Source organism: Haplochromis burtoni, unplaced genomic scaffold (assembly GCF_018398535.1).
Source record: "Haplochromis burtoni strain Fernald_Lab_line unplaced genomic scaffold, NCSU_Asbu1 Contig_144, whole genome shotgun sequence".
NCBI lineage: Eukaryota > Metazoa > Chordata > Actinopteri > Cichliformes > Cichlidae > Haplochromis > Haplochromis burtoni.
Genome location: NW_024582505.1, coordinates 998,425 through 1,024,616, shown reverse-complemented (window position 1 = coordinate 1,024,616; position 26,192 = coordinate 998,425). Strand labels below are relative to the sequence as shown.

General features: G+C 40.4%; 2 protein-coding genes across 7 annotated transcripts in view; both read left to right on the top strand.

Moving 5' to 3' along the window:
- The window catches only part of kiaa0753 (KIAA0753 ortholog), a 20,550-nt gene extending 14,766 nt beyond the window's left edge, over positions 1-5,784 (top strand). For all 3 annotated transcript variants that reach the window (XM_005932027.3, XM_005932028.3, XM_014336717.2), the window contains exons 17-18: positions 1,336-1,563; positions 5,001-5,784. In XM_005932027.3, the coding sequence (XP_005932089.1) occupies positions 1,336-1,563; positions 5,001-5,154 (382 nt within the window). In that variant the 3' untranslated portion in view covers positions 5,155-5,784. The remainder of the gene's footprint in view (positions 1-1,335; positions 1,564-5,000) is intronic.
- A 2,527-nt stretch (positions 5,785-8,311) lies between these two features.
- The window catches only part of pitpnm3 (PITPNM family member 3), a 115,567-nt gene continuing 97,686 nt past the window's right edge, over positions 8,312-26,192 (top strand). For 2 of the 4 annotated variants that reach the window (XM_005932030.3, XM_014336714.2), the window contains exon 1: positions 8,313-10,950. In XM_005932030.3, the coding sequence (XP_005932092.1) occupies positions 10,926-10,950 (25 nt within the window). In that variant the 5' untranslated portion in view covers positions 8,313-10,925. Of the gene's footprint in view, positions 10,951-26,192 lie in introns of all 4 variants that reach the window. The other 2 variants (XM_014336715.2, XM_005932031.3) reach the window with 2 other exon arrangements.

Genomic DNA, 26,192 nt, shown 5'->3' with positions numbered 1-26,192 from the left:
CCGTATCCTCCACCTGTTTCTTTCCACACTGATCTTCCCCGCTGTCACTGAGGCTTCATTGAGCCTCGCTTGAATCACCCCCTTACTATCTCTCAGCCACTTGTGGTTTTATCTGACTCAGCTTCAGCCCAGCTTGCATCCCTTTTGATATATCACATATGGCACCGTCCTGTGCCAGGTCCCATCTTTGCCAGACTCTGCGTGGCTTTAGCTTTTGTTGAGAAATGAGAAGACAAACCTGAGGTGATCGCGCTAATGGCTAATGCTGCTTGCTTGTTTGGGTTTGTGTAAATCCGTTGTGCAGGCCAAGTTGCAGGTGCTACAACGTGATGGATAGAGGATGTTTTGTTAGTGTTTCAGCATTTTGGTACTTGTATGCACTAGCCAAACAAAAAGGTACACAGAGTTGTGAAAGCACAGATTAATGAAATGAAGGTTCATCATGGATGTCTCATTCAGTTTCGAGTGAATTTCATACGGCACAATAGAGTAACAAACTATTACTAAGAATTTGTCGTGATATTTAATTTGCAAATCTTTTTCTCAGCACTTATATCACCTTTTCACAGATTGTTATGCAAGACCAATCTTGCTTTGCAGATGGTCTTTTGTGCCAAAGTATCTGAATGGTTTTCATTCACAGAAAACACAGGCTGGTCTATTTTCTTTTCAGAAGCGTGGGAGCCATTGCGACTTTAAAAATAAGCGAGTTTGCAGGGTACAGAATTGTTGTTTTTCCTGTCAAACAGTAAATCGACCCATTTCAGACTGGAAGCATGGTTCGCTGTGCTGGCACTTTGATATTTATGGCCACCCCATGGGTTGCAGCCCCAATAGTCAACACTGAAACAAGTTTAGCTGAGGCCCAGGGAGCACAATAGAGAGGCACTTTGCTTTGGAGCTGCTGCAACACTAAATATAGCACAGTGAGCGCCATTGCAAGAGCCAGGCTGATTTGTCAAAGTAGAGAGGATTATAAAGCTAGACCACGGTGATGCCCAGCTGAGCCCCTGCTCATTCTGAGCAAGGGGGAAGCAAGAGAGCTGCTTGCACTCTGACACCTCTCCTAAATTCATCATCTACACCCTCAGTTTGTGTTCTACTGCAGTTACCTTTTCTCCACATAAACATCTCTTAGAGGTCATCTTCTCATCGTGTTGCTTTCTCAATGGGATTCTCACTCTTTCTATAATATTATGAGCTTTTTACCTGCCCTAAAGTGCCTTTAAAATGATATAAAACTGAATTGAACTGAAAATACAATTTTGAGATATTGAAAAAATATGTTTCTTGGTCTCACCTTCTGAGCATTGTCTTGTTTTTCCACATTCGCAGCTTCCTGTGTGAGAACAGCCTGACAGAGGAGGCATCCCAAGATGAGCAGCATCCTGCAAACAACACCATGTTCCCTGGCCCTCTGGAGGGAAGCAAGGTGCCTGTTATCTCAGTGCCAGGCAGCATGCTGAGAGGCATTCGGCAGTACCGGGAAGACTATGAGGCTTACCTGCGCGCTGTGGCTCATGAGGCTGTGGGCAGCTTCAACCCCTGGGCCGTTGCAGACGGGTAGAAAACTGATTGTTTTAATAATGACTTAAGCTAATGAGACATGTGCATAAACATGATCAGGGAATTTTGTTTGCACTGGCTGATTGCCACCAGTGTTTGAAGTATGCATTGCAGTTATGATCTGTCTCAGTCATCGTGATAGTCTAAAGTGCTTGAGTTTAAGACAACTGCAGTTATATTTTTAGATTTTTAAAGATGTTTCACCTTTCATCCAAGAGGCTTTTTCAGTTATAAAAGCTGATAGGGAGTCTCAGGAATTTACCTCTTAGTGGGGTTGTCCCACTGAAGGTGAGAGTCACTGACCCACCTTGTCATTATGTGAGTGATTAGAGTCACGTGAGCCAAGGTGTCAATTCGCTGCTCCATCCTAACATCACATGAGTCATTATGGTCACATGGGTCAAGGTGTGAGTGGGGCTTGTATGGTCTGGGGAGGGATCTCAATACAGTGCTATAGATAAAGATTTTTATAAGCTCCCTCAACCGCTCGAGCCTTCTTGTTTTGTGTTTAGCTTAAGCTTAAAGGTAAATATGTAACATGACAGTATAGGAGAAAAACAGCTTGAAACATTTACATTTAACACCTGTGACATTACATGTGTGCATAGATCTCCACTAGTGCTACCTTTGTTTTGTATATTGGATGGCACAGTGCAGTGGTTAGCCTTGTTTTTTCACAGCAAGAGAGTCCAGAGTTCAAATTCACTGACCATCTGGGTCCTTTCTGTGTGGGTATTCCCTGTGCCTGCTTGGGTTATTTCTAGATACTCCGTTTGCTGCCCAAAGACATGCATGTTAGGTTAATTAGTGATTGATTAATTGGTTGTAAAATACTGCATGCTCACATCTACAGCTATGTTTGTGTTTCTCTCTGTGTTAGCCCTGCAGTAGACTAGCAAACTGTCTAGGGTGTACCCCAGCATTTGTACTGTGACAGCCGGGATAGCCTCCAGCCCTCCCGCGACCCTGAATTGGACATGCTGTTAAGAAAATAGATAGCTGGACATTATGTCTTGTGTTGCACTCATCTCCTTCTGCGTTAGCATGCTAATCTGCTATTGCTGGCCCTTCTGCTATGTCACTTTGTACCATAAGATGTGAGAGTAAGTCAGTCTGTGCTCGGTCCAACATGAGAGACAAAGTAGCAGTGCTGCCCAGTTAGATTTTTCTTTGCCATGGCCTAACATTCTGACCTCTTTACAGTCATTTCCAACACAATCAGTGAATTGAAATTGTGAACGCAGCGATGGCTGATTCATTTGCTATAAGACTGATGGAGAGCAGGAGATCCTGTTGTGCGTGCTTTACTGTGTTTCTGCTTCCTTTGACACAAATTATGAAGTTACCTTCCTTGGCCACCACACAGGCGACAACAAGGATTGCATTATGGATGTTGGTTGATTTCTGTCCTGCACCAGTGTCCGATGATGACAGACATAAACACTGGTTGTGAAGTTACAGCTTCCTCTCTCAGAATAAGTTATCCTTCTAAATGCACATTAAGTGTTCATGTATAACTTTATTAAGGGGCATTAGCTCTCAGCAGGACCTTTTTCAGTGTTCAGTTTCATCTAGAACGCCCTCAAACAATGACATTTTCCACCTAATATAACTATTTGCTATGAATGAGTCTCTTCCACGCTGCAGCAGTTTCAGAGTGAAATATGAGTTTTTTTAAGTTGTCCTACACATTAATGATATGACATGCTTAGTGTTTGGAACTAGAACCACGCTGAAGCAGATCTGTCCTTTCTGTTATTTATTTTGTCCCTGGATGCGATTGACGGACACTGTGCACAGCAGGAGGCGCTCACTCAGAGAGGATCATGCAGAGTTTATGGTTTGCATAGTGCGCCTCTGTTGTTCGCCGCCGGTCTTCTCTCCCACTCACAAACTTACATACTTGACAGGCCGCTGCTGGTGCAACGCTGGCTTCGTGCCATCATTGTGAACATATTGAACTTATGCGTTTAATATATGAGTTCTAAACTTCTGAAATCTTCTTTCCTCTGCGTCACAGACTTGCGTGGGATACCAAACAGCTCGATAAACTGTCTTTCTTAAGTTTAGATCTGAAAAACTGTCCAGTCCCACCCATGGCATCTGGCTGACTGTGTCACTGGCTCATTATCAGTTTCACATCAAAAAGCCAAAGTTTTTAAGACATGAATCTGTACTTAGAAAAAACAACAACAAGATATTGCGTGAGAAACCATCCAATTATCTCAGTGTTTTTGGAGACGGAGAAGGCATACGTATAGACTAGTATGACCCCTGCTGCTCTGACACAGCGCAGAAAGCTTTCTGTGTGATGAGATGGTAATGAGCAGCCCTGTGCTGCTGTGGAGCCTTACCACCTGGAGGATCTCATTCATTCTGTCTGCTAACAGACTGATTGCAAGATAGAAAGACGTCAGCACTGCCAAAACAGCTATTTGAATTTCTTTATGCATGTAAATAAAACTTAGTGGTAGGGTCCTAGGATCCTAGTTCACTTTGTATGAATCTGCTTTTTTATTCTGATTTTCATACATTAGCATAAACGGTACACTGTGCAGTTACTGGTGTGTTAAATATAAAGATAACTTGGAGTAATTCAGAAGGGCAAGCACGGTTCCTTGTATATTGATGTTAATGATATTTTATAATGCCTGTTCCCAAACCACAGCGGCACATTCTTCTCTGGATTTCTCTCGCTATATGGTGCTGTGAGCAAAGTGTTCTTGTCATGACCCTTTAGAGGAACAGGGAGTTCAAAAACGCACAATTACTCTGATAGTTTTGTTGCACTGACGTTTCAGTGGATATGTGAAAGTGTTTCCCATTTTCCCTCATCCTCTATGTCCCTGCCTCAGTCTCTGCCTGAGTGTGTGCGTGCGTGCGTGCGTGTGTGCTGACCCAGATAATGATCAAACACTGAAATTTAGCTTGGTGCTGCACACAGTTCACGAGGCTTCAGAGTTATTTTGCTCTGTTTTATGTTTTTAAACTAAGTTTTGCATGTGCACCTCTTAAAAAAACAGATACCACATTTGTTCAGAGAAATCGGCTTTAATTTGACCTTCTGCATTTTTGAAGATAATGACGCAAGACTGATGATTTACATTTACTTTGAAATTATAACCACTGCGCACAAAGGACATGTTTCAAGTGATTTGCATTTGCCATTGTTTTCAGGCCCACTGACCTTTTTATTTTGCATGTCTTTCAAAATTTCTAGCCTAAAATCTTGTGAGAAGACCAAAAATAGCAGGAGCAGTAGCAACATAAGTACCATTGTCATATGTGATTTGTTTTGATGCCACAAATGAATTCTACCAAATTGAAGCGTATACATTTTCAAATTTTAGAAGACTTTTTTTTTATACAGGTTATATATGATTTAAGGAAAATAACCATGTTTTCTAACATCTGCACCTCTTATCCTCTCACAGCTTGGCTGACGAGTTGCTGTCGGAGGCTCTGGCTGACGTGGCAGCAGAGTTTCAGGATGTCGTGGAGGAGTATGCTGAGGCCGTCTTCACCTCTGAGTTCCTGCAGCCGCTCCGGTCACCACCCGCTTCAGCTGCAGCTTTTTCCGGACAATAGGATGCTTCAGCATTATGGATGCAGCATTATCTTTAAAACCTTTGATATTATGTTTGCTGTGGATGGAAATTTTTATCTTGTCAAACCCTGGACTACTATTATTTATTATTTTTATATAGAATTTTGTATGTTTTACAATCAGATATTTTATTTTTGAAAGTTTTTATTTATTTGATCTTAGACAAAGGTCTGAAAACACGTTCATAGGTAACTTCTGCAATGACACAATATGATTTTATTTTACTGGGATCACAGATTTTATTATAAAGCTCGGCAGAAGAGATTGTTGAGTTACACAGGGAGCATTAGTCACATTACTTCTTTTGGTCCATCTGTATCTGTGTTTGCATACCTCTGGGAAAGTTAGTTTAGTGTAGATAAGCTTAGAGAGACCATTAGAACATTACAGAGGATTATAAGATTACAGCCGTCCCCTTGCACTTGGTCTAAATCTCCCTGAGGATTACTCACACTTATTATTTTCACATTGGCATATGGAAATAAATTAATTGCATACGGTTTCCACCAAACTGATGTAGAAAGCCAAGGACATGGTGCGCTTAAGGTCTTGTAAATTGATTTCTCATTCATTTTAATGTCTAAATAAAGTGTCTCAGCACAGAAAAAATACTTCCCTCTAAATTTAATGTGTTATCCCTGTAATCTCTGTCCACTCTGAGGGTTGGACCACATGAAAGGAAAGTGATAAGGGTATGGTTAGGGATTCTTTTTTCCTTTTTCAGGCTTTTGAACTTGGTTGAGAACTATTTTAATAATTCTCTTTTCTGTGCTTTTCTTTCTTAATTGTGGTAAAATGTGTAGCACAAATTAAACAGGACAAACTTGACAGGCTGAGAAAATGTCTGAGTCCCTTGAGAGCAACATGAAAGCCAGGCAGATAGAGCAATGGGGGCACATGCAGATGCTGCACTGGCCTGTGGGGACCAGCCTTTGATTGGGGACATACAGTGACTGAATGAATTAGCTCACATGGAATCAGCTGCCCCGTATTTCCTCTCAGGCTGTGTTGTGTGTTTTTGTGTGTGCGTGTTTGTGTGTATGAGGGTGTCAGAATGCATGCAAGCTTTAACAGTCTCATGCACAGTGCACATTTCCCCTTTGTGATCTCTGATAAATACAAACTGGTACGTTCAATGTGAGGGAGGTGTTGCTGTCTTTACATAGGTCTAAGGAAGGCAGGTAGCTCTGACATGCGACTGGGAAACATCAAAGACCATAAAATAATGAGTTGAGTTATGATTATTTTTAGCTTTTATAGTTCAGGAGACGTTTAAAAGACAAATCAGTGTATATTTGCTTTGTCAGCACTACTTAACATCAGGGAGCAGCTTAGCAAATCTTACAGTAAGACCAAACTGTTTTGATCTTTGAGGCTTTACTGTGGTTGACTTGGATGTCCTTGATTTTTCAGCGTTAATGCTGTAACCACCATGCACAAACATATTACTGTGGAAAGACCAGAATTAGAACAGTTTTGCTCATCATTATAATTTCAAATGATCACAGAGATTCGACCTTGCCACCGGTCAGCGCTGACTCATTATCAGAACACTGACTGCAATATATTCACGTTCGCAGGGGCACTTTGGCATGTAGGTGCGTTAAAGTTGCTTTGTGGCAGTCGGGTCTGTTTTGCTCAGTGTTTACAACAGATGGATCCTTGCTTGTTAGTCATGTTTGCTCCTCTCGGGGGATGTTCTGTCGAAGATGAAGTATCTGAGGGATGATTTCTGCTGAGATGCTGGCCATCACTGAGCAGTCTGTCGCGCAGACACCACCATCGTTTGGATTCTCATATTTTCCCCTTTTTTTTTCAGACAGTTTTGAGACGCAATTGGCCATCTGAGATCTCATTAAATACATGACTGAAGGGAAGCATCTGTCACGGCTTTGCATTGTTGGGATTAATAATACCTCTCAGATTGAATTGTTTGTTATGTAGTTATTATATGAATCGAGTCCTTGCAGATAGCCAACTATACTCACAATGATGGATCATGAGATAGAAATGATTATCTGTCAAGCTCAATACACGTGCGTACAAGGCAGAGTGAACATGTTGGAGTTATTTAGAAAAACTAGATATTCTTCGTTTATTTTTTATTAATGTAAGATACAGTTGAGTATAGGCCGACATACAGAATAGCTCACTTCAGCAGGAGGAGCAGCATGACCTTTATTTGATATCGTGGTTGATCAAAGGGTGGGAGAAGTAGTAATGCTCTCCACTTGAAGTCGCAATACCACAGCGTAAAAATGTTCCATTATTAAGTAAAAGCCCTTCTTTCAAATGTGCAAAATATATTCAGGAGAAACTATGGATAAACAAAGCGTAGCCTGTAGAACAAATTAAAAGTGAAAGCATTCAATGCATAATGATTTTACAGAAACTGGTGTTTTCAATTTTCATGGTTGATGCATGAATATGTTAGCAGCATGTTGCTGTAGGTGGTTAAAGTGTAATAATACTATAGCAACAACTACATTTGATAAGAATTTAATATCATTTGCAAAGGTTAAATAATAAGCTAGCCTTAAATGTACTTACAGGAAGTAGACGTAAGTCATTTTGCACCCCAGTGTAATTTACTCAGGTTACAATTGTAAATACGTTCACTACATTAAAAATCAATTCATAATACCTATAATAGTTGTGTTTTATATGAATAATGAACAATGAAACTGTGGAGTGTTTTTACTGTTATACCTGAACTCCAGAAGAAGAAAATATGAATTGGATGATTAATTGGAAAGCTTGTTTCCTTGAGATTTCACAGCAAATGAAGCAGACATGATATCGGAAGCGGATTAAAAGTGTTGAATTTATATTTAATAGCTTTTTACTCTCATTACAGTTATGTTGCTTATATTGACTGCCATTCCTTTTTTTTTCTCCAGTGCATACCTCCACTTCTCCAGGATTTCTTTCACTGACTCCCTACAGATCACATTGTCATCTGTGAACCATGGACACTCCTGCATCCTCATCAGTCAACCTGTCCATCAACATTGCATGGAAGAATATAAGTCTCTTATTTAAAACAAAAAAAACAACCAAGGAGTAAAAATACTATTCCTAAGCTTGAATTGTATTTTGTTCCTTTCCTATTTTAAGTCATTTTCTTTTTTTCTTTGTATGTTTTAATTATGTCTTAATTTATTATTTTCATAACTTTATAGTGGTGTGCCCTGTAGGCCATGTCTCCTTTAAAATATAGATTTTAATGACAAGAGACTTGCTGGTTAAACAACAGTTCAGTTCTCTTCTAAACCTCCAATTCATTCCTATTGGATCACAGTACTTCTCTAAAGCTGCTAATATGATAAAGAGGACAAAAGGGTCACAGCAACAGTGAATTGTAGGGTTAAACAGTAGAATAGTAAGTATATCTGCATGTGTGTGAAACAGCAAGCCACATCATCAAACAGCACATTAGGATAAAAACAGCCAGCTGACAACTTCACCTTGTGTGAGAGTGCTGTGACATACAGCACGGTGCCTTTCCTTCCATAAGGTTGCTGGATTATTTTTTAAAGACAGAAAAGAACAACAAATCTGCACCTTGGGTGCTAAATTCAGTTTGCTGACTGCCTGCACTGTAGTTTGTGAGTCTTTTAATGGCTCCCAGAAAGCTTAATGCTGCTGAAACAGTTCTTTCATCCATTTTTCAAAACCCCTGCAGTGTTTATACCAACAAAAACATTTAGTGTGATTGAGTTTCTTTCTGACTTTACTTTGTAAGACTTTAGTCATGTTTACAATGAATTTTCAGTGCCTAGACTGGCTCTGAATTGCCACAGAGATCTGTTTCTTTTATATAATTGTATGGTTCAGTAAAATATTTCTTACTGAATACTGACATCAAATAACATCAAAAGCCACTGTTGAGAAGCAAAGTGCTGCTTTGAGTTGTGTCTCCAATGGCATGAAGAGAAGTCTTCTTACAAAAGAAATTCACATAATTCAATTAGCCTTTCTTTTCCTCTTGGATTCAGGCAGTGCTGCCATTTGGTGTAATCAGAGCTATCTGTCTTCCTGTCTTCCTGGCCTTAAGGCTTTTCCCTATTAGTTTTCCTTAGTAGGGATTGCAACTCACTGTTCTACACCAGAAGTGTATTGGTATTGGCTTCCATGATAAATACAAATTGGCTGTGTGTATTCCTAGTAGAGTCTGGTAATGTAGAATGTTTGGCTGTCTTATTCTAGGGTGATGGTTCGGCCATCACCATTTCCCCCATCAATATTCATTTGTGTGGACGTGACTGCCGATTAATGCCACAACCAGACAATCCTTAAGGGACTGTGTAAGCTCATGTGTGGTCACATATGTGGATGCGAGTGTTGAAAACAGCAGGTGTTACTGTGACCACTTGACACACTGCTGCTTAATGTGCACCATAAAGAAACGTGAGGGAAGCTATTCTGCAGCTATTCGGGTCAAGTATCGCAGGACTGGAGGTTGAAATAAGCGTAGAAATGAATTAGAGGAATCCATTAGGTGAAGCATCTGTGAGATTAAGCCAGATCTCACAACTGGATTTAAAGGATTTAAAGCTGCTGAGAGAAATGTGGTTCATGTGCTTCACCCATGTGCTTTGTTTTGATGGTTGGTTGTATTTTGAAGCACTTCTCAAAGCCCAAAAGATTTGCTTCTCTGCCTGAGTGACTGCCCAAGCTGACCGACCAATCTGGCATCTGCTGCTTTGTGATGGATGGTTTAAAGGGGTGCTCACTCTTCCCCTCCATCCTGTTTCACTGCGCCCCCATGCTCTTCTTCTTTATGCCACACATGTTTTCCATATCAAAATTTCTATTTTAATTTATTTATTTTTGCTTACAGCCAGACTCTATACAGCAAAACCAGATTGTATGACACTGCAGAAAGACTTTAATCTACTTTACATTTAATATTCTGTGTATTTTGTTCTACTCTTTCATTAAAGCTGTGCCTTGTTCTTTTTTTAAACCGGACTTTTGGGACCCCAGCACACAAATGCAGCAAGCTTTCTTACAAAGTATGTGTAATTTCTGCAAAGGCTTCTGGCATGATAGATTAAATAAAACTGATTTAAACTGCCTTGGCTAATTAAATGTGTCGTCCCAGTGACAATATAGCTGGTAAACTGCTTTTTCATTACGGCTCCAGGCATGAGAAAAGCAATGGACCAGCTGCTTTATAGGTCTCCATTTAGGGTCCTCCTTGAGTGTTTTGCACAGACAGAAAACGGACACAGGAAGAGGAAGACGGACGCCCTTCAGCAGCCGCGGACGTGCGCGCACCGCTGGAGGCAGTCAAGCTGCAGACCGGAGCTTTGGCACAACTCTGGCTGCTGTTAGCGGCGGAGAGGAGAGAGGAACGGGAGCTGGGTGGGCATGACATGTGAGCCAAGTCTGCACAGATACACCACATAGCCAAAGTATGTCTGCGGAGGGGCGGGTCGATGCTCCGAGGGTCTTGACTCAGGTGAATGAGAACACAGCTGCAGATTTCTCCTGTTTTTGGCTATTTTGTTTAATTTTCTCATCTCATCGCTGAGAGGAGACCGATGAGGCAGCTGTAGACCTCCCCGTGCCCCACTTCACCCTGATTCAGCCTGGCAAGCGTCAAGGTGCAGCAGCCAGGAGAGAGGGGACAGAGGAAGAGCCGATGTTCAATTAACTATCCGACGAAACGGTGTATAAACGGAGAATAACGTGACAGCATTGCTGAGTGGCCGCAGACTGACAGAAACACAAGGGAGAGGACACTATGTCAAAGGAGACGAGAGTAAAAGGTAAGGAGACACTACATGCCTGGTCTGTGCTAACAGGTTGAAACCTGCGTCTCGTGCTGCTGCTGGATGTTGGCGCGCACAGCCGTGTGCTGCGTGGATGAAGGCGATCCGTAGGAATGCGCTACGGTCAATACAGACCTCAGTGTGAGAAGCGGTCCGGTGGACTGTCCAGCCAAGTCCGTCTTTATATCAGTCAGACGGTTTGTCTGACCTGCCTGTCTCCGTGTGTCCGTAAAGGTGTCACAGCAGGTCTGCGTCAGATTCTGTGACGCCGCTGCAGGGTCAAATCTGGACAGGTGAGGTGCGAGTGACCTACAGACAGACCCATGTTACTAAAGGTGAATGGTCACAACATGTATCACATTTTGCATTCGTTACTCTGTCTATAAAGAAACCGTAAATCACAATATAAACATCAAGGACAAAGTGCAAAAGAAAGGAAATAATGCAAAGGAGTTCAGCGTTGCTAAAAATAGCTGACGATTTTTTTTTTCATGCAGCTCATTTGATTGTTAAATTGGATATGTGGAATGTGAAAGAGTGTTGACAGGACAGTATCAGCAAAAGCCTTTGAAGTCCTGACATTTCTGTGGCATAAAAGGTTTATTGTTCACTGGAAAGATGGGTTTGCTGCTCACACTTGCCACCTGTTTGCGTTTGTGCTCTTTCTGCTAATCTGTTAGAAATGAAGTGCTTAAAAGGGCTGCTATTATTCTCTTTCTGTGCACCTGCTGCAGTTTTATAGCTGTAGTGAAAGACCAGGATTTATTTATTTGGTTTTGCTGTGCAAATAAGTCTGATTCCAGTGATATAGTGTCAAACATTAATAAGTGGGTTCACAACCTGGACGCATGATACTATCAGTCCGGGTTGTGATGTTGTGAGTAGTGATACTTTTCTTCTTTCATGCATCTGCTCTGCTGAAAAGCCTGTGAGCGTGTCACCAAATCTCCGGCAGCTTCAGGCTCACAGTGGCCTCTGCGCTCTGACCTTTTACATCAACTGAGAGTGGACGGAAAATTTCCCCGCAGGGATCAATGAAATATCAAATCATTATTACTACAGGTGGTGGCAGAAAGTGTCACAACACAGAGGGGATAATATTTGGTGTGGCTTGGTCTTTAAAGTAGCGATTCCTCTGATTCAAAGTAAAACACCATAAAAGTCACAGGGTGCAGTGACATCCAATGGCGAACATCTCTGAAATAACACAAAGCAGATTCCTATTGTCAGCAAGCTGATTCAGACAAAAATGACCAAACCATTTTAAAACTGTGCACAAAATTCCCACTTCAGTACTTTCCTTACTTTATTTAACTTATTCTGTCTTGTTTTCAGGAAGTGTGCAAAGACACTTTATATGTGTTTACCATTAGAAAACAGTAGAAATATTTTGGTTTTTCCAGAATGCTCCACAAACAATCAACTGCCACTTCATTACTAATGAACACACACACATTACATCACTATCAACACCATCCTGAACTATTGATACAAGGCAGGATGGATCCATACTGTCATATTGCTTGCCAAATTCTGACCCTATAATCTGAATATCACAGCAGATGTTGAGACTTTCTAAACCAGGCAAAGTTTTTCCAGTCTTCTATTGTCTATAGTGTGGTATTCTGCTGCGGTGTCTGCTGCCCATCTGGTTCAGACAGAGAGATGCTCTTCTGCATACCTTTGTTCTAACGAGTGGCTGTTTGAGTTACTCTTACCTTTTTATCAGATGAAAGCAGACTGGCCTTTGTCCTCTCACCTCTGCCATCATTGAGGTATTTTAACCCAGAGAACTGCAGCTTCACTGGATAATTTCAGACCCCACTCTATATACTCTATAAAATCTAGCAACGATAGTGTGAAAAAATCCCAGCACATTATCATTTTCTAAAATACTCAGACCAGTCTGTCTGGGAATAACAACCACGCCACGTTCAAAGTCATTTAAATCATCTTTCTTCCTTGTTCTGATGTTTGGTTTGAACTTCAGCAAGTCATCCTGGACAAGTCTACATGCCTAAATGTTGGGGCTTGTGGCTGTGTGATTGGCAGATTGAATATTTGCCTTAACAAGCTGGTGAACTGGCACGCGAAATGAAGTGGCATGCAAGTGTGTATGAAGTGAAGTCTTGTAACTTGTATGACGATTTACAAGACACAAACTTCTGCGTATAGGTAAAGAAATGTTTGTGACTGAAGAGTCATTGGTCTTTTAAAAATCTGATAATCTGCCCTAAATGATGTCACTTGAAATAAAAATATAGCTTTTATATTTGTGACCCTTAAAAACCTTAGCCACACAATTCTGATGTGAGTTCAATGTTACAGAAAAGCCTGAACCTAGAGAGTAATGATGATCTGAACAAAGACTGACAGCACAGTATATTTAGCATGAAGCATGAGCCAGTAATATCCTGACAGAAATCTGAAACTGAACCAACAAAATAAAAATCCAGTTTATTCTGAAACCCAGGCAAAAGGTACGTGGATTACAATTTGTGTGTTTCTCATTCACTCACCAGTGGCAGAAGAGCTGCCATGCAAGGTGTTCACCTGCCACTGGAAACAAATTTGGGTTCACTATCTCGCTCAAGGATACTTCAACACATGGAAGGGCTGGGGATCAAACCATCAAGGCTGCAGCACAGCCTGCCCCTGAGAGTGAGGTGTAGCCTCTATGGGAAGGAGTTTGTTTTTCACAGAAATCAAGAGAGTAGTCTTATTTTTAGTAAACAGTCTCAGAAGACAAATTAGCTTCTCTGGATGCACGGAAAGCCATTTTTTTTCTCACCAGCTGTAGCTGGATGTCTTCTCCAGTTAATCTTAATTATATTTCTTTGAGTCTCGCTGTAAAATTCACTAGCTAATGGAAACTACACTGTGCTGCCTTATATTACTTCAGCCTTCTTTATAAAATCATGCGAACCCTGCGATGCTCTGGCAGGCTGGTGGCAGTTTAATGGCGATGCGCAGTTTGTGTGGGGTTATTGTTAGTACAGCCATATATCAAGCATGCTGTGTATCTGTTTTTATTAAATATCACTTGACCTCAGTTCCCAGTATAACTTGTGAAGTAGAACAGGTCCTATCAAAACATTACTCTTCAAAGCCCCAGCAACATGGACAATGCAGATGTTTTAATTTCATATCTTTCACGTATGTATGCTGATCTTAACTTTGTCATTTTCAATTATAGGAGCCCTGCAGGGGATGAACTTCTCATTTAAAATCATCTCTTGACACACTTGGGAGAAAAATCTTCATTATAATCGAGTGTAGGGTCTATGAAATGTAAAGCAAAGATAATATGGATATGCTCTGTATTTCATCATTAAAGTGTAACAGCAAGTGTGTGTGATCTAAGCTTTCGGTTTGTACTCCCCTTTTCGGCTTTTGCAGAAATATGGCCTCGTGCCCAGATTCACTGACTGTCTAGCAAAACAGATGAGAGCCTCAGTTTTAATCATCCAAACACTGAAAGATAATTAGAGCAGAGTAATAAGGATTTAGGAATTATAAGAGCTGTGTGGAGTAAAGCTTTGGTCCTTAAAATAAAGCAGGTGTGACTCAGAGTGTAAGAAATATTAATGGATTTTTCATTGTGTAGCCATGCTAGCAGAAGGATAGCTAGTGCGACTGTTGGTTAACATTAACAAAGTGTGTGCCATGCAAGTTAACATGTAGAACTGTTTAATACTTAAATGTTGTTCAAACAGGAGCTTTACTGATCTAACAAAATTCTTCATAAAGACTGGGGTGATGGTCTTTAACATTGCTTTGCTAAATTTGTCTTGATGGTGTGCATGTGTTTAGCTGCTAGCTGGTTCATGTGTTCAGCTGCTAGCTGAGGGGAGGGGCTGAATCAATGCCTGCCTGTGATTCAGATTCAGGGGTGGTGTGAAGCTGTGTGTCAACTGGAGGAAGCAAAGACTGCACTGTTAGTATCAATACTGTTGCAAATGAGTATCTAATCCAATTTTACTGGTAGCATCTCAACATGCTCCTTATGTTTTTCTTGTTTGTAGCTTGTAGTTGCATTACTGCTACCTTATGGAAAAAACCCCAAAACAAACAAACAAGAAATATCATAAACTTTTGATGTCTTTGTAGCTTAATGACAATTTAAATGTTAAAAAAAACAAAGTCATCATTTTAGCACAAGGTTTTGTATGACCCTTTGTAGGGCTGCTCGATTATGGCAAAACTGATAATCACCATTATTTTCACTGAAATTGAGATCTCGATTATTTGACGATATTTATTTAACAATAACAATGTATTGAATAATGACTTTAAAAAAAGACAAAAAATAATATAAAATAGTGTGCGAATACTGATAACAGTGCAAATGTTTGCAATATAAGAAATGAATGAAAAATGTAAACATCTATGTTTAGTGAACTTTGTAGTGTTGCTCTGTGGTGCAGCTACGTACAAACTATGTCTACTTGATCCACGTCTGACTCCGTGAACCCATAATGTTTCCACACCACTGAAGTTTTTTTTTTTTTTACCTCTCTTTTCAACCAACGGCAGTCACTCTCCTCTCCAAATAACTTCTGCTTAGCTTTCCGAGCTTCCCCCGGGTCCTCTTAATTGTTGTGACGCGTGTTCAGCGCGAGAGTAAAGCACGAGGGAGGTGCTAATAATCGGCTCAGTCATTTTTAATGATCGTTGAAAGCCCAGATCGTAATCGAGATTAAAATTCGATTAATTGAGCAGCCCTAACCCTTTGTGGTTTTTATATGATCATAATAGTGCTACCCTGAAATACAAATGTGTAATGTTTATTTCTGCAAGCAGCTCAACATTACATTTGATAGTTTATTATCTTTTAATGAGACCAGTAATTCAACCAGCTGGCACGGGAATTCACACTTCAGTTTTACACTTGATTGTGTATCCCTGTTTCTGCTTCCACTATAAGCTGAACCTTGGAGCCAGACAGGTACTGTGGTGCCATACCTCTATTAAGATTTTTTTTCGAATCACGGTCGGTCATCTTCGTCACCTCCTCCCTCCCCACAGAGTACAGTCTTACAGATTCCACTGTTTGTCCTCTGTTTGACTTCACTCACTATTCCAAAGCTCAGTGTAAGATTGCACCTTTGAGTTTTTGTATTTCTCAGAGCTGATGAATCTAGATCAGCCAGAAAGCCTTTTCTTTCAGTTGCTGTCCAAATAAAATAAATGGGTAGGCTACCTGGTGTTTTGCTGAGATTTACCGTCAAGCTAAAAATAGAACTGGATGATGCTGGTGAACAGTCTCTCCCCTTTCTTTCTTTCTGCTCCTACTTTTCACTCTCTGCAAAAGTGAATAGGGGGGATGGCAGTATTTTTATGTTAAAATAATTTGTTTTGTGATGTTTCTTCACGGAGAATAGACTGGTGGCACATTTTCTGAAAAAAATTGATTCTGCACTGTCAGTGATTCCCCAAACCCAATTCTTATCACTCACTTTAAGACACGATGAATACTTTATATACTGCATTATACTGCCAGCACCAGCTGTGTATAGTGTTGTCAAACTGGTAAAACGGTCCCCAGACAGCTTGTTTATCAAACAGCAACACAATGTTCTCTGAATTCTACAGAGGCGTGCGCTAATGCATTCAGCCTGTGACCTCTGTTATTTTATTTGATCATACAAAACAGTGTTAATTTGAATTTAATAGCTGTTTGTCATGGGGAGGCACAGTGGGCTTGTGTCCGGGAGCAGCGATTCACAACGCACAGAGCAGCTAGGCTGCTGCTGCTGTTTGAGGTCACAGAAGAGGCAGTGGCAGGGGACCAGCTCAACTGGAGCACGGCAATAGTTCACTTGTCATCTGTCACAGCCAAAAGTCTTGATGTGGTGTGGAAGGCACAACCTGTGTTTTCTATTTTTCGCTTTGCTGAATCATATTCACAGACTCCAGAAAAGGTTATTTTAAAGGCACAATTACTCAGCATTATAATGCTGAGCTATTAGCAGAAGCACTTAGTTTAACATCTATCCCGTGTCCTGCCAGTAGGGAACAAAATGTTGCGAGCAAGATGACACCATTCTGGGTTTCTGGTAATTTCCATTGCTCAGGGCTTTAAACACATGGGCCTGAGTTAAATCGCCATTCACGTTGATGAATTGTTTGGCAGCTTTTAAAAGCTGCACTTGATAGTAGAGATGCAGCAATTGCAGTTTTCTTGACTGATTCTGATTTCAGATTTCTTTTCTAAATGTCAGTTGGCAAAGTCAAAACATTCATTGGTTCCTGCATCTCAAAAAGATTTCTCCATTTTTTTTGTTTGTTTTGTTTTTTTTGACACAAACTGAATATTTTTGTGATTTCAAGGCGCAATTGTGACACAGTTTTAGTTTAGCTTAGTTTAGCCTTCAGTAAATAAACGTACTGATAAAGCTGCTGCACAGCATCTATCCGATACCAAAAATGTTGGCTTATAAAATCTTAGCTGCTAAAAAGATTTAGCAGCTAATGAGCTAAACAATATCCGGTGGGAGGTAGAACAGTGTATTTACTAATTGGAAGGTTGGTGGTTTGATCCCCTCCAGTCTACATGCCAAAAGACCCTCCTTGTGCATTCATTGGAGTGCGTCTGCACGTGTGCGAGAATGTAGATAGAAAGCACTTAGATGAAGAAAAAAGTGTTTGGGTGAATGAGAAATGTTTAAAATATGCTGAGTGAGCAGGTAGAGTAGAAAAGTGCTTACCATCATTGTCTTAGGAGATGGTGGTGATCAAAAACTCAGTAAATATGGGTTTACATAAAAATAATGTAACCATAAACAGGCATTTCTTTGCTAACAGGTTTGTCACATCAACTTAAAAGGTTGAAAAACTATATTACTTTTGGTTTTACATCTTGTTTCTGCTTCTGCACGTGAGCCAAATTATAAAATATTTTAAACACAACCTAGACAGAACATAATTTATCTTTCGGTCATTTCATTTAATGGTTTGTGTTCTTTGAATTCTGTGTAGAATTTTATTATTGCTTAGTGGTAGTGCAGTGACTGCTTTGCTGTCAGGTACTAAAATTCTGATTTATGCCACATCTCTATTTATAACCAATCCAGTTTCAGATTATATTACCATAAACTGTAGACTTCACAATGTAAACCAGCAAGAAGTCTTCTTCAAGCAAGACAAACAGTACAGCAATATGTGGCCATCACTGCACAGACAGACAGGGATGCAGAACACGGTCAGCAATGATAATCATTATCTAATCGTAGTGTAGCAGTCCATTAACAGTCAATTGGAAGTGCTGATCTGTGCAGCTAAAGTTTAGGTAATGGCATACACGAAGGTGATCTGTGTCTCTCGTTGACTGTACTGATTGATTTAAGCTTTGCATGCAGGCTTAATTGCATTACAAAAACTACGACTAATAGTTATTTGTATTGCAGGGCTGGGTATATTGTTGTTTATTGTTTACCATGAGACGATTGCTGAGGCACGACATAAAAAGACTGAGCCGACAAAGAATCTGCTCAGTGCTACATCTAGTCAGCTTCATCTTTACTGGGACATGTTTCGTGTTGTAATATCAGCAGTTTCCTCCTTCTTGTTCATTCACAAAAGAAAAGCTAAATTGGTTTTCCCTTTGACAATGCAGATATCACACTCTGATGCTGTGGCTTGTCCAATAATCACTCAGAAGTGGTTTGCACCACCAGAGAGCTCTTCTGCCCTTCCTGCCTGCCACTGCAGCCCATTGCTCTTTTAGGGGCTGTTAGTTGTTTAGACTTCCTTGAGTATTAAATTCTGGTAATTATAAAATGAGCAGATTGGCACAAGTGTAGCTTACAGGCCATCTGGGCTTGAGAGGGCAGTGAGAGATAAAGCTCTGACTGGAAGAAATTTCTTTAGGTAGCAGCTGATCAAAAGCAGATGAGGTCTCTGATGGAGAGTGATCCTCGGTATGGGGCCATCTTCAATGCTGAGGGCTTGCTCCTTATTTTCAAAACCCACGGCACTTTTAACCTTCTGCAGGCTCACACTGAAGCAATTTTCACATTCAAAACTGCAATACTTTTATCTTGCCTACACAAATGATCGTTATTACATGTCTAGTTCAATAAGACGTGGCAGTAAGAATGATTTCTTAACAGTGGACTGCTTTACTGGCAGATTTTTGTTCTGTTGAAAGATGAATATAAAGGTTGTGAAAGGTTGTGGTTAGATAAAAAAAACCATCCATCCATCCATCCATCCATCCATCCATCCATCCATCCATCCATCCATCCATCCTCTGCTTGTCCAAGTCAGGGTTGCATGGTGAGCTGCAGCCTATCCCAGCTGGCAAAAACTATATAACCATGAAAGTTTTAGTCAGTTTTGAGATCACAATTATTTAACATGATTAGTTTTCCCGAGCTTAAAACATGAGTCAATTGAAAAACAAAGGCTTTCTTTTTGTCATTTCACCTAGAGTACTAGTAGAGATGCCACAATATCCCTCCAAATTACACACAAAGTTTCCTTTCTTGTCTGAGGTGTAGATGCTATACAAATATAGGCCATTTTAGGTAACAGTAAGGCAGGTCTGTCATACTCAACTCAGCCTATATAGACACTGATAAAGTGTCTATATGTGTTACTGGGTAAGCTTAATTTTTCAGTATCCAAGCTTAATGCTATGAAACCACAATCTTATCTTAAACATAACCAGTAAAAGCAAAACTAAAAAGCATCTCCCAAACAGGACAAACTATGGTCTCCTTGCTTGCAAACTTCTGACTTCCTCCAGTTCCACAGCACAACCTCCTCTTTAAAAATGAACTCTTATCTCTAGGCTTCCAATAAGTCTTGGACGACAGTCAAGGCACAGAAACTGAAGGACACCTTGTGCGTAATTTGAAGACGTCAGCAGCTCTTCTTTCAGAAGAGCAGTGTTTGATTCTCTGGGACGAGAACTCGCCGGGCAGGAAATGAGTTTGGTGTTTTTAGAGATACAGGAAAGTGGTGCACTGGATTTTATAACGCAGGACAAAATGAGAATGTCATGTTTTATGTTAAGCTTTTCTTTTTGTGAATATTGGAAGCCAAACAATTTAGCTCATGGTTAAATTTAACGCAGGAGTTTACACAAGAGTCATTCTCTGCATAGCTGGAGTCAGCTGTGCAGTCGGAGGTGAGATGTTATCTTCTTAGTAAAGTATTTGACAGAGATGTTGAGGCATGTTATGTAATAGGGAAGTCAGGAAGACAAATGAGTTCAATTATAAATCTTTCAGGAGCTGCACCAAAACTATTTCTTATTTCTCTCCTGGAGTTACTATCCTGAATCTCTAATTTGAAAACTTCAAAAGCTGCTGCTATCCAGTAGAAAAGATTGGTCCTGTGTTAATGCTCTGCAGATTAATGTGTGTCTATTAAGTTTCACTTAATGTAGCCTGTGAGCCATGTGGGCCAAAAAGCCGAAATGTGACGCCAATAAATCCAGGCATATCAGCCAAGTGTTATTGCTGTGCAGTCAGGTTGTAAATCTTACAGGATCCATTTGCATATATTTTTAAGTTATTATAATGTATGTAATAGTATCTCATTTTATGCCAAATACATGTATAATTGTGACATAAACTGAAGAATGTGACATTTACACATCTATAATAATCCTAAGTAACTTTGTCATTTTTAATGACAATAGCACACCTTTATACCACCAGAAATAGCATGAACTTTGATATGAGGCACGATGGATCCGTGCTTTTGTTCATACTGAACAACACTGGTGAGTGTATATTATTTGTGTTCTTGCACACAAAAAATGGAAGAATGATGTTGATCTACAAATTTCCATTAGTGTACTTAAAATAGATGCCTCGTCTATCTGTGCACGTGTACAAAAGGTAATAATAACTTCATTCTCATAAAATTTAAGGTTTACTCTCTTAATTCCTGAAGCAGTCCTTCTCAAGTGGATGTAAACAACTGTTTGTGGCAAATTTAGTTTATCCCCTGGTCGAACCTCAAAATCCCACCCTTTCGTGAACCTCGCCCAAAAGTGCTCTAAAAATGTTATATATCAATATTTTTTTCTACTTTAAATTGGTCAGTCTTTTAGACCTACTTCTCCCTGAACTAGCCATGTAAAGTTTTAATTATATTTCGGGGGTTTTAACCCTTTTGATCGCAGTTTAATTACATGTGCGCACCGTTTTTTTTAGCCCCCCGAAACAAAACGAAATATTTAAAAAAACAAACACTTGAATTAATATTTGATTGTTATTATAATTAGGCCTTTAGATGGACTAAAGATTGGCAACAACCTTCATTTCGATCGCCTTTAATTTTTTTTTTCCGGACCAGAAAATGGTCTCCAGGCGGCAAATGCTACTCCTTTAAGCCGGAATCAGTGCATCCCTCCCGGGTTAACTCCCGACGATGACCGGGGCATGTTGCGTCGGATCCCTTTTTCCAACACACACTTCCGGTACCACGTCACAACAAATACGTCATTTCCTGTTGATTTGAAAAAAAATTACACCCTCAAACGCTCCTAGTGGCCGAAAATGGTCCCGCCCGATCAGCGGGCGAAGCTGCTGCTGCACGCCGAAATTGAGGCTTCATTCCCCGCAGGTCTTTCTAAGCTGTCGGCTGTTTTCGAGCCCCGGATCAAATTTGGAGCAAGGGCGCCACATGGTGGATAAATAAAAAAATTACAATTCCAAGGCCTCTTGTCCAAAGCAAAAGCGAAACCTAAGCCGTAACCCAGATATTAACGGTCATAATTCTGCAGTGAAAAATAGCGTTTATAAAGGGTTTCAATGGGGCAGAAATCGGCCACGAGGTTCGATAGTGGATGTATGCCTTTTATTCAGCCATTTAAGCTCATTTTAAAAACTCCGACTGAATTTCAAAATAAAATGGGAAAAAAATTCATGTTAGAAAATTTGGCTATACTCCATTAAACACAGTGGAAATGGCGTGGAAACGTAAAACGCAAAGGCCACGAAATGGTCCCAGGTTCGACCAGGGGTTAAGACCAATGTGATGGTCCTGTCCATCATATAGCACTACACGAGACACACTTTCCTTCTTTTATTTCTTGCTGGCTGTTGCTATTAAGAAGGAGATCAGGTGCAGTCTTGACTAATGCACATATGTAACTTCTCTGTGAGGGTAAGCACTTCATAACTACCAGAGAAGATGGATAAAGCTTTCAGTGTAATTAAGTGCCTACTCGTCTGTGAAGGTTCTCAGTCATCCAGGTCATCGTAGTCAAAGGAGCTTGCAAAGAAAAGCGTCTGGACTTCTTTAAGTTGCTTGAAGACGTTTCACCTCTCATCCGAGAAGCTTCTTCAGTTCTAAGGTCAAATGGTGGAGAGTCCCAGATTTAAACCTAATGGGAGTGACCCCCCACAGAGGAACAAAAGGACCCCCGGATGATCTTCTAATCGCCTGAGCCAAGGTGTGAAACTGGGTGTGGGTCCCAATCAGCCAGAGTTTCGGGTGAGCTCATTGTGAAACCTGGCCCTACCTTATCATGCGAATTCCTGAGGTCAGATGGCCCAGGATGTGAGTGGGCGTTAAGACGTCTGGGGAGGGAACTGGATTATAGATGGCAGAGAGTTGGTGTCGTAAACCACCGCCTCTGTTCAAAGATGGCCGCTCACAGTGGACATAGATGGCTTCTTTCACTCCTCTTTCAAACCATCTGTCCTCTCTGTCCAAAATGTGAACATTGGCATCCTCGAAAGAGTGTCCTTTATCCTTAAGATGCAGATGAACTTCTGAGTCTTGTCCTGTGGAGGTGGCTCTTCTATGTTGTGCCATGCGCTTGTGAAGTCGCTGTGGATAAAAACATCAAGTTCACCAGGGAAGACACAAAGGATGACTGTTTGCCTTTCCTGGACTGCGCTGTGCACATTGAAGAGAATGGCAACCTCAACATAGAAGTTTACCGGAAGCCCACACACACGGACCAGTACCTCCTCTTTGACTCCCATCACCCTCTGGAACACAAACTTGGAGTAATTAGGACCCTACACCACCGGGCAGAACATGTTCCCTCTAAGCCTGAAGGAAAAAAGAAGGAACACACGCATGTAAAGGAAGCACTCAAAACGTGCAGCTATCCTAAATGGGCGTTCTTAAAGTCAGCAAAGAGGCATAGAAAAGAAGATCAGACACCAGCGAGGGACGATAAGAAGGACAGACGCAACAACATTGTCATCCCCTATGTAGCCAGTGTATCAGAAAAACTCAGGAGAGTTTTCTCCAAGCATGACATCCCGGTGCATTTCAGACCCAGCAACACGCTCAGCCAAAAACTGGTTCACCCGAAAGACAAAACTCCAAAACACAGACTTAACAATGTGGTGTATGCTGTACAGTGCAGCGAGGAATGCCCAGACCTCTACATCGGAGAGACCAAACAGCCACTTCACAAGCGCATGGCACAACACAGAAGAGCCACCTGCACAGGACAAGACTCAGCAGTCCATCTGCATCTTAAGGATAAAGGACACTCTTTCGAGGATGCCAATGTTCACATTTTGGACAGAGAGGACAGATGGTTTGAAAGAGGAGTGAAAGAAGCCATCTATGTCCACTGTGAGCGACCATCTTTGAACAGAGGCGGTGGTTTACGACACCAACTGTCTGCCATCTATAATCCAGTTTTGAGATCCCTTCCCAGACGCCTTAAAGCCCACTCACATCCTGGGCCATCTGACCTCAGGAATTCGCATGATAAGGTGGGGCCAGGTTTCACAATGAGCTCACCCGAAACTCTGGCTGATTGGGACCCACACCCATTTTCACACCTTGGCTCAGGCGATTAGAGGATCATCAGGGGGTCCTTTTGTCCCTCTGTGGGGGGGAAACTCCCACTAGGTTTAAATCTGGGACTCTCCACCATTTGACCTTAGAACTGAAGAAGCTTCTCGGATGAGAGGTGAAACATCTTCAAGCAACTTAAAGAAGTCCAGACGCTTTTCTTTGCAAGCTCCTTTGACTAAGTGCCTACTCAGTCACCAGAATAAGAACAGTGCTTTGAATCTTGCATGTGGTACAATGTAGGATATTGCAGAATAAGAGGTACTTGTTAGTTCATATAACCTCTTTGTTCATTGTATTTACAACTTTTACATGTTAGAAGTGTGAATCCTATAATACATAAAACCTAAACAACACTTGCAAGTGTGAACACACTCTTGTTAAACATGTGAAAACCTATAGAGCATAACTATCTGAGAAGAACAGTGCATTATAAAGAGGTGTTTTCTCTGCAGTAGTTACTGCATTACATTGAAAATAACACAGCATGCTCTCTTAGCAACCTTTTTGCACCACTGTGTATCAGCAAGTTTTTAAGGCGGTTTAATGTCTGCATTCTGCTGAATTTATAATTCACTTTGTTCCTTTTGTTAGCACTCCTTTTGTTCCACTTTGTAAAAAAAACAAAACCCTCCAAAAAACACAAAACACACATGAATAGATGCTGCGTGATTTTGAGAAATGGTGACTTCCTGCAAAGCAACCTGCTCGGCTATTTCACTGCAATTAAAGCCAGGTGCATGATCAACTTGCAGATGATATAGATGAATTACCACAACCTCTGGATACGTTACCAGCTAATGAACCACAGATTTAGTACTCTTTGTGGGCTTGATACCACCAAATGTTGTCCTGTTTATAACCTCATTATGTGCTGAAGCTTTTATGTACTATGTGTTTATTATGTGTATTCATTACTTGATTTTTTTTTTACAAATAGTTTAACAAAATTATTGAGGTTATATAAGCGTCAGCCTGAGGTGAGATATTATCTTAGTAGAGTTTTTGGCAGACTTGTATTTTATGTATTAGGGAAGCTAGAAAGATAAATGAGTTCAATTATAAATCTTTCAGGAGGTGCATCAGAACTGTTTCCTGTTTCTCTCCCTGAATCTCTAGTTTCACAGTCTCTTCAACAGCTGCAGCTACTGAGTAGTGAAGACTTGCCCTTATTACAGTGCTACAGATAACGGTTAGGGGGGAAAAATTGCATTGCGATATTTGTATTGTGATATTGTGTTGACACAAGAAACACCAGGTATAGATAGTTTATTAAATAAATTATAATACTCTGGGAATACTACGAACAAGAGGGCTCATCTCATGCACCACCATCCTGAAGTAATATTAGCTGAGCAAACTTAAGTTAAATCAACTCAACCGAAAAATCATCCAACACTGGGCACACTTAGCTGGACAAAGCTACCTACTAATTTAGAGCAAAGCAATGGCTCAGTCACAATAGTCTACTAAAAAGAATGTTTCACATTGTGAAATCGAGCCTGGTAATTCCCACCTCAAATTAACGTATTTCTACTGAATTTTACTTAAATATAGCAAACAGGCTGAAAATCAATGGGAAATAGCATATAGATTAATAAATTGTAGGGTTTGTTTAAATAGAATAGCCTGAGTCAGAGAGAGGTTTTTCTCCCACTGTGAATGTCCTATAACATATGAGTCATGCAGGATGAGAGATGTTCTTTGCTCACTTATTATACTGTTGATGTTGCTTTTGATTTATAAGTACAGACTAGTCACACATACAGCAACTTATCACCTTAAGTACAGCTGGATATTGATTTAATTTTGTAATTTCCATTCCAGTCCTGTTTATTGATTGAACTCTTTACACATTTTTGTGTGTCTTTTTTCGTAACAGAGTTAAAGCCCATTTGCTTTTAACACCTTCACAAATGAAAATACTCTATTAGAACTCTGACTTCAGATTTTTAAATATTCACTCTTGCCTGTAATGTTGTAAAAATCTGAATTCTTAATATTTTTTGGTTGCTGTAAAGCAGAAATTCCTCTAAGAGATTTTTCAAGCAACCATGCAGCGTATGCTTCTCTTTCTCTCTTTGGCTCAACTAACTGAAAGCAGCTAAACACCATTTGCATTGACAGATAAACATCCTTAAAGGAAAACCAAGTAGCTTCTGTTGGCGGAGAGTCAGCTGGAGCTTGAAAGATGCAGTCCAGTAGTTACTCAGTGCTTAATCCAGGGAAGTTTCTTTAAGTAGATAAATCCTACTTAATGTGTTTATACTGCCTGAAGATGAAGGAGTTTGCTTTTTTTTTTGTTACAGTCTCTTTGTCTTCACTCGTTTTGCTGTGTTTGGAAACCTGCAGCAGAGTTTTTGGCCCATCATAACTGTACAACAATGACACAACCATGTTATACACTAAACTTACCAGATGCTGAATTATCTATCCATCTAAAATGTCTTATT